At 35.6% G+C, this 16,096-nt stretch overlaps 1 protein-coding gene across 12 annotated transcripts in view; it reads right to left on the bottom strand.

Annotated features, from left to right (window-relative positions):
* MAP7 (microtubule associated protein 7) overlaps nucleotides 1–16,096 on the bottom strand; it is a 203,201-nt gene that overhangs the window by 117,433 nt on the left and 69,672 nt on the right. For 2 of the 12 annotated variants that reach the window (XM_037739223.1, XM_017530461.2), the window contains exon 1: nucleotides 681–1,211. The exons of the other annotated variants lie outside the window; for them this stretch is intronic. In XM_037739223.1, coding sequence (XP_037595151.1) covers nucleotides 681–702 — 22 coding nt within the window. In that variant the 5' untranslated portion in view covers nucleotides 703–1,211. Of the gene's footprint in view, nucleotides 1–680; nucleotides 1,212–16,096 lie in introns of those variants that run through there. 12 annotated transcript variants of the gene reach the window in all.

Genomic DNA, 16,096 nt, shown 5'->3' with positions numbered 1-16,096 from the left:
CATGTGACTCACTGTTTACATATCATGAAAATGAAAGGATTCTGGGAAAGAAAGACATAACTGGGTGGCACAAATAATGTTTCTGATCAAAAACAAAACAAAATAAAAAACCAATAAGTAGGCAAGATAAATGTGATCTTTCTTCTTAATAAACAAACAACAGCACTCCCCAAATACACCTCTCTAAATAGAAAAGCAATTGTTTTTCAAAAATCCTGGTCTGATCTAGATACAAATATTAAGAGGGCTAAAACATTATGAATAAATTATATACTGAATTTTTTTTTGGACAGCAGCATAATTGCACATGTTTGTATAGTTTGCTACTGTTCAGCTTCTCACTGTTCTTTTGTAAAAAAAAAAAAAAAAAGAAAGAAATATAGAAAATAGAGAATGATGATGGTTTGCCTTTAATTTTCATGGAAACTAACATATGGCTGTAGGACATGAAGACAGAAGTATAAATATATAGTTTATATAACAAAGATCATTTTATTTAAATTCCCATTCCTTTTCCTAAGAACATTAAAACAAAGATTAAAAAAATCTATTAGAAGATTTCCTACTTTGTATTTCTACTTGTTACAAGTATTAATTTGTCAAAATGGATTTAAAGATTGCCTGATTCTTAAATGTCCTTATTAAGGTTTTCAAAACACATTTTGAGCCCAAGAACTTACAGTCCAGTTTAGTGTCTTCCATGCTAAAATCCTTCTTTCTTGAATATCCTGCAACATATCTGCATGTCTTCCTCTTCTTGCTTTGCGTCCTCAGCCAGGCAAAGACCAAATATCAGTGAAGGGGCAGTTTAATCATGCCAAGTATTATCTCTCACACAGCGTGAGGTAGCTCAGAAGAAGAGCAAAGGGTGGTGAGACATACAACTCGACAGCCACTGTTTTTAAACAGTAACCGTGTTCACTGAACCAAGCACAAACTGAGAAAGGCTTCTGTTCAAAAAAGCCAGTGAAGCTCAAATGGCTATGGGCTGGGAGTAGGGGAGGCTTTTCCTGGTTAAGAAATGGTTGCTAAACATCAGCTCGGTCTCAGGGATTCAAACTCAGAGGCCCCAAACAGAATGCACATTAAACATACACTAAAAACTTAATTGTTTACCCAAATCATCTAAATGTTACATATAATTCTCCAGACTCTCTGTCTTTGGGTTTTCTGATGCATTAACAATGACATTTAAAACTCTGAAGGTTATGGCTGATTTTGTTCCCATACCAAAAGCATCTGAAAAAAGCGATCGTTTAAAATCAGTCAGGCAGAGTGACCTCTGTTCTCCCTTCACTGCTGAGAACTGACATGGAGTCACTGAGAAAGTGTATGGAATGACATTTAGTTGCCCTGTTCAGAAGGTCCAAAAACTTGACTTGCTTTAGCAAGTTTTTAATAATTATGAAGGATTTCACAGCAGAGAGGAAGAAACAGTGAATTCAAATGCTAAAGTAATAGAAGTTATTTCTATATGCATTAAACATTGGTCCTCAGAGTTTATCTTTTTTTAGTCAGTGATATATTGCATTGTAAACTGTGAACTCAACATGTCTGCCACACTTTTGACTTAGAATTATCTTTAAAAGGGCTTTTTGTTTAGGGTTATAGAGTGGGAACCGAGGAGAAAGGATCACGTTAAACCCTTGCCTAGCCCTCACAGCATTGAAAAACATGTGACTTGGGGACCAGAAAACTTTGATTAAAACCAATTACCTTAATGAGTTTGGGTGAGCAGTGGGCCCACTGTGAAAAATTTTTGGATGAAAATAAAACCTTCCAAGCCCCTCTGAACTAGCCCCTTCGAGAATTTGGATCTGACCCAATAGAGATTGGCCACTCATGGTTTCTAAGATGTGTGAGAGTCAAGCACGTGCACTGGACTTGGCAACTAACCTTGTTAATACCCTTGGAACTACAGACTCCTTAGGAGGAGCCAGTGGAGTGCCAGTTCCAACTCAGCATCACTCCTACAGCCCCAGAGACCCAGCATCAGAATGTATGATCACCACTCCCCACCTACTCCATTTTCAAAAGTAGCCTATATAGACACGGGCAACACATTGTGGGCGAAGCTTCTCCATCTTGGTAATACCTTTTTTCCTCTCTTAAGGTACTGATACTGACATTTTAGACTGGATAATTCCTTGTTGTGGATGGCAGCTGAAACTTATTGATCATCTATTATGTGTCAGATATTATTCTAAGGGCTTTTACACATATGAACCGGTCTAATCTCACAACAACCCTCTTATGACACCAGTTTTACGGATGAAGAAACTGAGATGCAGAAGAACTGCTGAAGATGATTAAGTGACAGACTCTTAATTCCTATACAGATGCTGCTCGACTTACAATGGGGTTATGTGCTGATAAGCCCATTGTAAGTTAAAAATATCCTAAGTTGAAAAAGCACTTAATACACTTAACCTACTGAATATTATAGCTTAGCCTAGCCTACCTTAAATGTGCTAAGAACATTGACAAGAAGCTATAATTGGCAAAACCATTTAACACACAGGTTATTTTGTAATACAGTGTTGAATATCTCATGTAATTTATTGAATACTATACCCAAAATGAAAAACACAATTGTTGTATGGGTACTCAAAGTGTGTTTTCTACTGAATGCATATCCCTTTCACACCATCATAAAGCTGAAGACTCCTGAGCTAGGAATGGCTGCACTATGTTCCACTGCAGCATCTACCTTCCCTCTAAGTAAGGAGGTGACTTCTCACTTACGAGCAACAAAGGCATTCTGGCCAGTGCTGCCTGCTGATGGGAAATGACTGGTACCATAAGTAGAGAAGAAAGGCAGGGAAAAACAGAGGACATTGTGTGGAGACAATGTACTACTCTTCCCTTAGGAAAAAGAGTTGTTGTTTTTTTTTAACTAATGGTGATGAATTCATCCAGAAAAACAGCTGAATGCCAAGAAGAGAGAAAAGAATTAAGGGTTTTGTATATGACAAGTGGCTCAAGCCAATTTCTCTGTCCCAGTGCATGGAGCAGTGGGTGCTATCAATTATGCATTATCTTAAACTGTACACTGCACGGCCACTGTCATAGAAAGAGGCATGATCCTAAATCCACACATCTTTTCTCAAGACTAAGGCATCAGCTTATCTCTACTTTTGGTTTCATTCTCCTTTTTTTCTTTCTTTCCCTCCCTCCCTGCCTTTCTTTCCTTCCTTCCTTCCTGCTTTCTTTCTTGCTTGCTTGCTTTCTCTTTCTCTTTTCTTTCTCTCTTTCTTTCTTTGAAGGTCTCATTCTGCCACCCAGGCTGGAGTGCAGTGGTGTGATCAAGTGATCCTCCCACCTCAGCCTCCTGAGTAGCTGGGACCACAGGTGCATGCCACCATGCCCAGTTTTTTGTTTTTTTTTTTTGTAGAGAAGGGGTTTCACCATGTTGCCCAGGCTGGTCTCAAACTCCTGGCTCAAGTGATCCTCCCGTGTCAGCCTCCCAAAGTGCTGGGATTACAGGTGTGAGCCTGGCCTGGTTTCATTTTCAATATATTGTATAGCAAAGCTACATCAGTGCTGGACACTAGCAGATGGATGAAGCCCAAATTGCTAACGTACAATTTAATGTAAAGAAATGGAAATCAAGGGTAAATAAAAATTTGTTCAAGTCAAGATCACACCATAATCCCTAACAAATATAAAATATAATAAACATTTTTTAAATGGGAGCTGGTGAATTATAAACTTGACTACAGAGGAGTTTGGGGAAAATTCTGAGGAGCCACGTCCTCCCTTTTTGCGCACTGATTCATTTCCTGTTCACCGCCTACCTGCTTTCTTTAGAGTCGTTCTAACCCTGCTCTCTGGTCAATTTCATGATTCACCAGCTCCTTCCTCCAATCTTAAGTCTACGCTGCTACCCTGAAAACTGAAGAAAGCCTTGTCTTACCCTGGTAACACGTGGAGGCTGCTCACATCCTTTCTGATTCTCTCTCATCAAATCTGCAATCTGACACCTTGCTCGGCTTGGTTCTTTCCTCTTTCCTGTTTCTCCCTCTTAACTTTTTGGCTACTAATAGAGAAACTAGTTTTTGTAAAACAGGAACTTTGAAGTTGCAGCAAGAATTCCGTAAGGTTGAGATATCTAATAGCATTCCTGCTTATTGTCTCCACCCCAGCTTTCCTGAGGTATAACTGGCAAATAAGAATTGTATATATTTAAGGCGTACAACATAAGGAAGTGCTCTAACTGTACACTACGAAATGATTACCATAATCAAGTTAATTAACACTTCCATCACTACTCATAGTTATCATTTTGTGTTTGTGGTAAGATCACAAGATGTACTCTCTTAGCAAATTCAAAGCATAAAACATAATATTGTTAATGATAGTCACCATGCTGCACAGTAGGCCTCCAGAATTTAGTCGTCCTACCAGAGATTTTGTACCCTTTGGCCAACATCTCATTTTCCCCACCCTCCTCTGCTTGCTTTTAACAACGCTTTATTCCACAGAGAATTGCGTCCTCCTGCATTCTTTTGTATTCCTTAGACCACATCAGAAGTGGTAGTAGCGGAGGGGGGGTATGTGTGTGTGTGTGCGTGCGTGTGTTTTCGTGTATGTGTGACAGTGAATATATAAATGAAAAGATGAGGCCAGGCATGGTGGCTCATGCCTGTAATCCGAGCACTTTGGGAGGCTGAGGTGGTTGGATCACTTGACGTCAGGAATTCGAGTCTAGCCTGGCCAACACAGTGAAACCCCATCTCTACTAAAAATACAAAAAATTAGCCAGGCGTGGTGGCAGGTGCCTGTAATCTCAGCTATTTGGGAGGCTAAGGGAGGAGAATCGCTTCAACCCGGGAGGCGGAGGTTGCAGTGAGCCAAGGTTGCGCCACTGCACTCCAGCCTGGGCAACAAGAGCGAGACTCTGTCTCAAAAAAAGAAAGATGAAGATCTAGTTGTTCTACCAGATAACTGAAAGCATATGGATAGGCTAAGCACTTTGTCTGAAAAAAAGAAAAATTGCACTTACGGTGCATTCTCATTATTTACATCATTATTTTTTCTTGCAGACTTTCATAATTTTACACTAGAATCACATACACTAAATTTCATTATCATAATTATCAAAATGGTACAGTTTAAACTCTTGGTGTTTGGTAGAATTGTGTTTATCTAACATAAATGCTGAGGAGCTTGGCTACTGCTATTTTAAGAGGGAAATGCTGAGAAACAGATTTCACTTATGTTTTATTTATGGTTACAGAAAAGTAAAAGCAGCGATTCATTTTATAAAGAAGTTTGTGCTATTTTCCTGAAAGCTAAAAGCACACACATAGTATACATTATTAAAGGACCCAGGTCACCCACTATTATTTGCTGCAAGCTGGTTTTGTTCATGGTGAGTCTTACTTAAACACATCTGAATTGTTTCAAATCCCAATGGCAACCCAGGGGTACTGCAGCACATCATGTGCTTTGGACTCCCTTCTTAATCATAGTTCTTGATTTTCCATTGCTTTTGTGTTCAAAAAGTAACAGGTGGAGCCTAGGCAACATAGTGAAACCACCATCCCTAAAAAACACATTTTTAAAATAATGGAAATGAGAAATTGGTAAAAATAGGTGGAGCTTTGGGGGGTGTACTGTTTGTTTTTAACATTTACAATGTAATCTGGCACTTGGGTTTTACTTTCCATCTCAACAGTAATCTTATTCTCTTTTCTTTCTCCTTTAGAGAGTCTCTAGAGGATACATTCTTCAAGATGCTGGAAAAGGAAGTTGCTGGGGTGTATTTTTTAGCCCCAGTTTTATAGTACCTTGGACAGTGACAAAAGCCACCCATGCTGTTTATTTAGGAGATACTCGCTCGATTCAGTTACAGATACACCCTGCATGTGATTGTTTCTCAAAATCTGAATTTACATTACCCTGGAATCTTGCACGCAGTCCTCAACTGCAGAGACACCTAAACTTCACAAAAGCAGACAAAACTATAACAAGAGATGCTTTTATTTTCTATATTAATACTTTTCTACTCTGCCTGTAATCAAGCCTTCCCACTCTTCTTCCTATACTTACTACAGGCATATCACCAGCTACGACGGGCTTTCCTGTGGCACTTGTGAGACTCATACTGGTTTAAGGATAATTACAATGAAGTCACTTTTAAATGTTTATGACTGAAGCAAAAGTTCTTATGGAATATTTCAGCAAAATCAGGTTGCCCAGTCTGGATTACTGGGCTGAAACCCAGTTTGGGTCAAATGCTAGATTCTTTCTAGCAAGGGTCAGTTGCTACCAAGAGTCAATTGCTTCTTTCAATGGAAAGAATTTCTGCCAAAATACTATTTCTCAAGCATTTTTTTTTACAACTTCTAGAAGATTTAATTGTCCCCTTTCACAAAGGAAACTTATAGTCAAATATTATCTGAACTCTCTACCTTTTGCTGTCAATTCCTACAAATTAATTACAATGTATTTCAGAGAGGATTTCACTTAGACAGAGGATTAATGGGAGAGCTTGACAGCTGGAGTCTGATGTTAGATTAGAAATTAAAATAAGGAACTTGACCTAGTTTTAATAGGGACATTTGTTAATTTCCTTAAACCAAATCAATGTAATCTTTCAGTTATTTGCCTTCAGAATATGGGGCTAAAATACCTATGTTATGATAGGGAACAAAAACATATTATCCATATGTATAAGAAACTCTTGTACAAAATATCTTTGACTTTAAAAAAACACATATAATTTGATGTTTCCTTTTTGGTATGTGCCAGGCTATGAACACTCATTCATTGCTCCCAACCACTGGCCCTAGCCATTACACTATCTTCAGTGAGTAGCAGCCAGCAAAGTCACAATGAAGTTGGGGAATAGAGGGAAGGAAAATGGCAAGTATAACATACCCCAAAGAAGAAATTCTTCTCTCATAACCTATTTGCATGCAGCCTTCTTGACATATTGGGCAAACAGCCTAGGCTCAAACTAGTGTTACCACTTTGCTTCTGGCTTTAGCCTACCAACTCATTCCTGTAACTTGTCAGATTCGTCTCCCTAAAAAAACAGCTCAAGTGGCTCATCATTCCCCTCCTCAGATCATACCTTCCAAGTGTCCACCAAATCAAGGTCACTGCAATGTCTTTCCATCTACTTTTCAAGAATTATTCCCCATTCCAGATATCCCATGGTTTTTACAGAATGGATGCACTTGCTATTCCTTTAACATGACTCATGATTTCATTTTTATAATTACTTTCCATGTCAATAAAAGCTCTTCATAGATGTATCAAATATGCTAGCTATGTTCACCTTCTGCACATAAAAGTTATTTCAATTTTTACTATGACTTTATACATAAAGTTTTAACCGCAGATTAGATTGCAAGGGGAATTAGTAGGTCAAAAGTAGGAATAGCTTTAGGGCTTTAATACCTAGCACCCAAAATAATTTCCTGACAGGTTTTACCGAGTTACTCTCTTACCAACATTGGAGGTGAGTTCCTATCTAAATGTACTGCATAGTCTCATTAAAAGCAAACACAAATCTTGGTACAGCATTTATAAAAGGTTGTAAACATAAATGATATAATTGAACATACAGTAGAATTAGCATTTTTAGAGAATATATTACCATTTTAATATAAATTTTGCCAGTAGTATGGTAGATTCTCTAACAAAGGCATTTCTACTGAAAATAGTTACACAGAATATGCCCTCAATTACAGCTCTTACTATTAACTACTGAGAGCAGATCAGTCTTCTTGATGTGTTGATCTTTAAACTTTCTTTTAAATATAATAAACATACTGCTAACACAACATCATGTTCCACCTCCTGTGATTTAAATAATCTGCTACAAAGCTGACAGACAAATATGACCGAGTTTTAGTATCAAAATTATAATTAGTTATGAAAGGTATATGAGAAAGTTGGTTTAATTTTTGTATTTTTTAGGATGCAGCAATCCTTTATTTTTATATACTTTGACAAAGAAGTTTTCAATACACAATCTTCCCAGTGGAGAAGAGAGAACATGAAAATTAGCCTCTAGCCATCATGAGGAGCTCTGGTCGGGGTCTAGGATCCTCTTTGCCCAAGTGGCAGTGAAGGGGTGTACTTCCCTTCCTTTATGAGCGCAGCCTGCTGCTTCTTGATGGTACGTATGTTTCATCATTTTCTGCTGAAACATACCTTCTATAAAAGCATCAAATTGTATCTTGCACTCTTTCTCTGCCTAAATACTACCAACTCCACATGACATTCTTTTCTGAAAGCATGGCGTTAAGTAGAAAGCTTGTGGAACAATTCAGCATGGATTGTCATCCAGTGATCTTTGTGGTCCAATCTTTTCTGTACATCAAAGAAATGTAAGTCATCCCGCAGAGGGCCCTTGTCTCCTCCCTAGCCTGGTTTAGTTAATTTACTTGAATGTGAACTATCCAAAGGGATCCTGCTTTGCTTCTGACACTAGGACCCATGTAACATGGGGCATGTCATTTATTCTCAAGAGCTGTGCTGTCCAGTAGGGTAGCCACATGTGCCTACTTAAATTTAAATTAATCAAATTAAAAATTCAGTTTCTTAGTTGCAGTAGCCACAGTTCAGATAATTTCTAAAGTACCTTCTAAAACTAAATTCTAATGATTTTTGTGGCTTTGAAGTTCTTTTTAAGGTGCTTTAACTCTCTGAAAACTTTGCAAAAATATTATATCTACAAATATTTTAACTCATTAAATAATAGAATTTCAGAAATGAAAGCTTCTTTTAGATCACCTTCATTTATTTCCTAATTTTTAACACAGAAAAAGCTGAAGTAGAGGATATAAGAGATTTGTTCAAGTTCGTATGATTAGTGAATGGATGAGCAGAACCAGAACATACAATTCATAATCTATGACACCTGTTCCAGGATTGCCACTGTATGAAAGAGAAAAGGAATCAGTTACATTAAAGGCAAAGACCAGTGAGTATCTGCATACATTTTAGGTGTGTATGTGTATGTATATGTGTGTGTATATATATACAAATCTGAGACGATTTGACCATCAAAATATGTAATTAGCAAAAAGAATTATAGCCCATAGAATAAATATTCATGAGTCTACACTGATACAAACAAGAGAGAAGTAAGACCTCTTCCTTATGGTAGAAAGCCAACTAGCAAATGTAGAAGGAATGATGAATTTTTAAAAATCAGTATTTGGCAACCAATATAATACTAATTGACCCAGGCAAGAATCATTGAAGCTAAAATTAATGGATGAATATGTAAGAAAGAACAGAACATTTACATGGCCTCAAAATAACTCCTCACAAGATACTTACTAATTGAAAACAAAAAATTAGTAACCTGATAGTGGAGAAACCTAGCAGACACCACCTCAAACAGGTGATGGAGGTTAAAACTGGAACAAATCAACATGTGCCTCTTGATATGATACATGGAGAACAAAAAATCATTTCTGTGGCATTCGAGCCAAACATATATTTTCTCAGTCTAATTATAAGGAAATATCAGGAAAATCCAAACTGAGAGACATCCTACAAAATAACTGCCCTTGAATGCTTCAAAAATGTAATATTATGAACTACAAAGATTCAAAGGAAGTGATAAAGATTAAAGAGACACGATAGCACAATACGTAATCTTGATTTTCATTTGTTAGAAAAGACATTATTGGGACAAATGATGAAATATTTATAAGGTCTATAGATTAGACAATGGAAACCCCCAAAAGAGGAGCAGCTAAACTTAAATCAGATAAAACAGATTTCAAGGCAAAAATCATAAGAGGAGCCAAAGAAGGCCATTATTTAATGACCAAAGAGTCAATTCATTAAGAGGATATAAAAACTGCAAATATATAGTCACCCAACACTGGAGCACTCAGAAACATAAAGCAAACGCTAGAGCTAAAGAGAAAGACTGACACCATTACAATAATAGCTGGAAACTTCAACACCACACTTTCAGCATTGGACAGATCATTCAGACAGAAAACCAACAAACATTACACTCAATCTGCACTATAGATCAGATTGATCTAATAAGTATTCATAGGACACTTCATCCAACAGCTGTGGAATACACATTCTACTCCTCAGCACATTCATCATTCTCAAGGCTAGAACATATGTTAGGCAACAAAACAAGCATTTTAAAATTCAAAAATAATTAAATAATATTAAGGACCTTCTCTGATCTAACTAGAGTAAAACTAGGAATCAATAACAAGAACACTTTTGGAAATTACACAAATGCATGGAAATTAAACAGTATGCTCTCGAAGACAAGTGGATCAATGAAGAGATTAAAAAGGAAATTAACAAATTTCTTGTAACAAATGAAAATGCAAACATATTATGCCAAAACTTATGGGGCACAGTGAAAACAGTACTAAAAGGAAAGCTTATAGCACTAAGTGCTTACATAAAAAAAGCAGAAAAACTTCAAATAAGTAGCCTAATGACATTGTACAGAATGTGAATAGCAAGAGCAAACCAAACACAAGATTAGTAGAAGAAAAGAAATTAGGGTATAAATAAATAAAATTGGCCAGGCGTGGTGGCTCAGGCCTGTAATCCCACCATTTTGGGAGGCCCCGGTGGGAGGATGGCTTGAGGCCAGGAGTTCAAGACCAGCCTGGGTAAAACAGCAAGACCCTGTCTATACCAAAAAACAAAAACAAGCAGACAAATAACAAAACCAAACAAAAACAGAAACATAACTTCTTTAAAAAGAACAAAAGACTAACAAAATGAAGCACTGGTTTTTAGAAAAGATAAAATAAAGCAAACATTAGCCAGAATAAGAAAAAAGAGACATGATCCAAATAAAATCAGAAATGAAAAAGGAGGCATCACAATCAATATTGCAGAAATTCAGAGGATTATTAGAGGCTACTATGAGCAACTATATACCAATAATATACCTACAAGAAATGGATAAATTCCTAGACACACAAACCTACCAAGCTTGAACCATGAAGAAATCCAAAACCTGAACAGACCAATTACAAATAATGAGATCAAAGAAATAAGAAAAAGTTTCCCAGCAAAGAAAAGCCAAGGACCCCATGGCTTCACTGCTGAATTTAACTAAATATTTAAAGAAGAATTAATGCTAATCCTACCCAAATTATTCCAAAAAAAATAGAGGAGGAGGGAGTACTTCTAAAGTCATTCTAAGGGGCATGACACCAAAATCAGACAAAGATACATCAAAAAATTTGAAAGAAGAAAGAAGGAAAGGAAGAAAGGGAAAGAAAAGAAAAAGAAAGAAAGAAAACAAATGACAGGCCAAGATTCCTGATGAGCACTGATACAAAAATCCACAACAAAATACCAGCAAACCAAATTCAACACCACATTAAAAAGATATTCATTATGACCCAGTGGGATTTATCCCAGGAATGCAAGGATGGTTCAATATATGCAAAATCAATGTGATACATCATATCAACAGAATAAAAAAACACATAATTATTTCAACTGATGCTGTAAAAGCATTTGGTAAAGGTCAACATCCCTTCATGATAAAAACCCTCAAAAACTGGGAATAGAAGAAACATACCTCAACATAATAAAAGTCATATATGATAGGTCCACAGCTAGTATCACATTGAATGAGGAAACACTGAAAGCCTTTCCGCTAAGATCTGGAACAAGACAAGAATGTCCACTTTCACCACTGCCATTCAACATAGTACTAGAAATCCTAGCTAGAATAATCAGACAAGGAAATAAAGTTCATCCAAATTGGAAAGAAAGAAGTCAAATTATTTTTGTTTGCAAATGATATGACCTTATATTTGGAGAAGCCTAAAGATTTCACCAAAATACTATTATAACTAATAAACAAATTCAGTAAAGTTGCAGGATAAAAATCAACATACAAAAATCAGTAGTATTTTTATAGGCCAACAGCAAACAGTCAAAATCAAGAAAGTAATCCCATTTACAATAGCTATAAATAAAATGCCCAGAAATAAACTTAACCAAAGGAGTGAAAGATATCTTCAATGAAAACTGTAAAACACTGATGCAAGAAATTGTAAAACACACAAAAAAGGAAAGAATGGAAAGATGTTCATAGATAGGAAAAATAAATATTGTTAAAATGTCCATAGCACCCAGATTCAATGTAATCCCTATCAAAATACCAATGACATTGTTCACAGAAATAGAAAAACAATTCTAAAATCTATTTGGAACTACAAAAGACCCCAATAATCAAAAAGAACAAAATTGGAAGAACTGCATTACCTGATTTCAAATTATACTGCAGAGCCATAGTAACCAAAATAACGTGGTACTGACATAAAAACAGAAGCACAGACCAATGGAACAGAAGAGAACCCAATAATAAATCCATACATCTATATTAAATACATTTTTGACCAGACTATGCCAAGACTATACATTGGCAAAAGGATAGTTTCTTCAATAAATCGTGCTGGGAAAATTGAATATCCATATGCAGAAAATAAAGCTAGACCTCCATCTCTTGCCATATACAAAAGTCAATCAAAATGAGTTAAATACTTACATCTAATACTTTAAACTATGAAATTACTAAAAGAAAACATTGGGGAAACTCTCCAAAACATTAGTCTGGGCAAAGATTTCTTGAGTAATATGACCCCACAGGCACAGGCAACCAAAGCAAAAATGGACAAATGGGATAACTTCATGTTAAAAAGGTTTTCACAGCAAAGGAAATAATCACCAAAGTGAAGAGACAACCCACAGAGTGGAAGAAAATATTTGCAAACTATCCATTTGACAAGGGATTAATAATGAATATATAAGGAGCATAAACAACTCTATAGGGAAATATCTAATGATCTGATTTTGAAATGGGCAAAAGGTCTAAATAAACAGTTCTCAAAAGAAGACATACAAATGTCAAACAAGTATATAAAAGGGTGTTCACCGTCTTGATTATCAGAGAAATGCAAACCAAAACTACAATGAGATATCATCTCACTCCAGCTAAAACAGCTTTTATTCAAAAGTCAGGCAATAAGAAATGCTGGTGAGGATGTGGATAAAAGGAAACCCTTATACAATGCTAGTGGTAATCCGAGATTACCACTGCTAGGTTTATGCCCAAAATTAGGAAATCACATGTATCAAAGAGATATCCACTCTTATATTTATTACAGCACTAGTTACAGCAGCCAAGATTTGGAAGCAACCTAAGTATCCATCAACAGACAAATGAATAAAGAAAATGTAGTGCATATGCACAATGGAGAACAATTCAGCCATAAAAAAGAATGAGATCTTGCTATTTGCAACAACATGGATGGAAATGGAAGACATTAAGTGAAATAAGCCAGGGACAAAAGGCAGATTTTGTGTGTTCTCACCCATTTGTAGAAGCTAAACATTAAAACAACTGAACTCATAGAGATAAATGGCAGAATGATGGTTACCAGCGGCTGGGAAGAGTAGTGTGAGTGGTGATAGGGGTGGAAAGAGTGGGGATGGTTAATGGGTACAGAAAAAGAATAAGATCTAGCATTTGATAGCACAACAGGTTGACTACAGTCAACAATTTGTTGTACACTTAAAAATAACTAAAAGAGCCTGTAATCCCAGCACTTTGGGAGGCCAAGGCGGGCGGATCACGAGGTCAAGAGATCGAGACCATCCTGGCCAACATGGTAAAATCCCATCTCTACTAAAAATACAAAATTAGCCGGGTGTGGTGGCACGCGCCTGTGGTCCCAGCTACTCAGGAGGCTGAGGTGGAAGAATCGCTTGAACCCGGGAGGAGGAGGTTGCAATAAGCCGAGATTGCGCCACTGCACTCCAGCCTGGTGACAGAGTAAGACTCCATCTCAAAACAAACAAAAAAACTAAAAGAGTATAACTGGATTGTTTGTAACACAAAGAAAGAATAAATGCTTGAGGTGAATACCCCATTTACCCTGATGTGATTGTTATGCATTATATGTCTATATCAAAATATTTCACATACCCCATAAATATATATAGCTACTAGGCACCCACATTAAAAAAATAATAAATAAATAAATAAATAAATATATTTATATTTATTTATAATTTATATTTATTTATATATTTATATATATATTTACATATATATAATATATTATATATAATATATTATATATAATATATAATATATTATATATATAATTATATATTATATAATTGTATATAATATATAATATATATAATATATATATTATATATATATTATATAATTGTATATAATATATAATATATATTATATATATTATATATTATATATTTATATATATATTATATATTAATATATAATATATATATTTATATTATATATTAATATATAATATATAATATATTATATATATGTAAATATATATATAAATATATAAATAAATATAAATTATAAATAAATATAAATATATTTATTTATTTATTTATTTATTATTTTTTTAATGTGGGTGCCTAGTAGCTATATATATTTATGGGGTATGTGAAATATTTTGATATAGACATATAATGCATAACAATCACATCAGGGTAAATGGGGTATTACATATATATATAATATATTTATATATATAATATATAATATATATATTATATAGTATATATATATAATATATATAATATATATTATATATATATAGTATATATATATATATATATATGTAGAGAGAGCGAGTGTGTGAATCTTGCTTTGTCACCCAGGCTGGAGTACAGTGGTGCGATCTTGGCTCACTGCAACCACTGCAACCTCCATTTCCTGGATTCAAGTGTTTCTCCTGCCTCGGCCTCCTGAGCAGCTGCGACTACAGGTGCGTGTCACCTCGCCTAGCTAATTTTTTGTATTTTTAGTAGACACAGGGTTTCACCGTGTTAGCCAGGATGGTCTCAATCTCCTTGTGATCGCCCTTGTATCCGCCCGCCTTGGCCTCCCAAAGTGCTGGGATTACAGGTATGAGCCACTGTGCCTGCCCAAAAATATTTTTAAATTATTAACATTTGAAAAATCCAAGTGAAGGGTACATGGGAATTCTTTGTACTATTCTTGCAACTCTTCAGCTTTTCTGTAGGTCTGACATTATGTGTGTGAAAAAATTTAAAAGATTAATATTAGAGAAATGTAAATTAAAACCATAATAAGATACTACCTCACACCCATCAGAATGGCTATTAAAAAATTAAAAAATAACATAATGCTGGTGAGGTTGTGGAAAAAAGGCAATGTTTATACACTGCTGGTGGGGATGTAAATTAGTCAGTGGAAAGCAGTTTGGTGATTTCTCAAAGAACTTGAAACAGGAGCACCATTTGACCCAGCAATCCCATTACTGGGTATATACTCAAAGAAATATAAATTGTTCTACCATAAAGACACATGCATATGTTCATCACAGCACTATTCATAATAGCAAAGACATAGAATCAACCTAGATTCCCATCAAGAGTAGATGAGATAAAGAAAATGTGGTACATATATACCATGGAATACCATGCAGCCATAAAAAACAACAACATCATGTTCTCTGCAGTAACAGGGATGGAGATGGAGGCAGTCATCCTAAGTGAACTAATGCAGGAACAGAAAACCAAATAATGCATGTTCTTATTCATACTGAGTACAATGGACACCAAGAAAAAAACAATAGACACCAGGGTCTTCTTGAGGGTGAAGGGCGGGAGGAGGGTGAGACTAAAAACCTACCTATTGGGTACCATGCTTATTACCTGATGTGACAAAATAATTTAAATTTCAAACCCTGGCTACACATTATTTACCTCTATAACAAACCTGCACATGTACCCCTGAAATAAAAATTTTAAAAAAATTAAATTTAAAAATATTTAACCCAAGGCCACCAAATCCCATTTATTATTGATAGCAAAAAAATGAATGCAACATTTGGCTCCTTTAGACTCACAGGAACATTAATTAAAATGGAAAAAAATTGAACATAAAACACACCAAAACAACAACAAAAAAAGTTTTTCTAAAAATATACCGTGAAACCCCGTCTCTACTAAAAAATACAAAAAATTAGTTGGGCATGGTGGCACGTGCCTGTAATCCCAGCTACTCAGGAGGCTGAGGCAGGAGAATTGCCTGAACTCAGGA

Source organism: Cebus imitator, unplaced genomic scaffold (assembly GCF_001604975.1).
Source record: "Cebus imitator isolate Cc_AM_T3 unplaced genomic scaffold, Cebus_imitator-1.0 Scaffold65, whole genome shotgun sequence".
In the NCBI taxonomy this organism is placed as follows: Eukaryota; Metazoa; Chordata; class Mammalia; order Primates; family Cebidae; genus Cebus; species Cebus imitator.
Note: the sequence above shows the minus strand (reverse complement) of the source record. Positions and strands in the feature narration are given on the sequence as shown.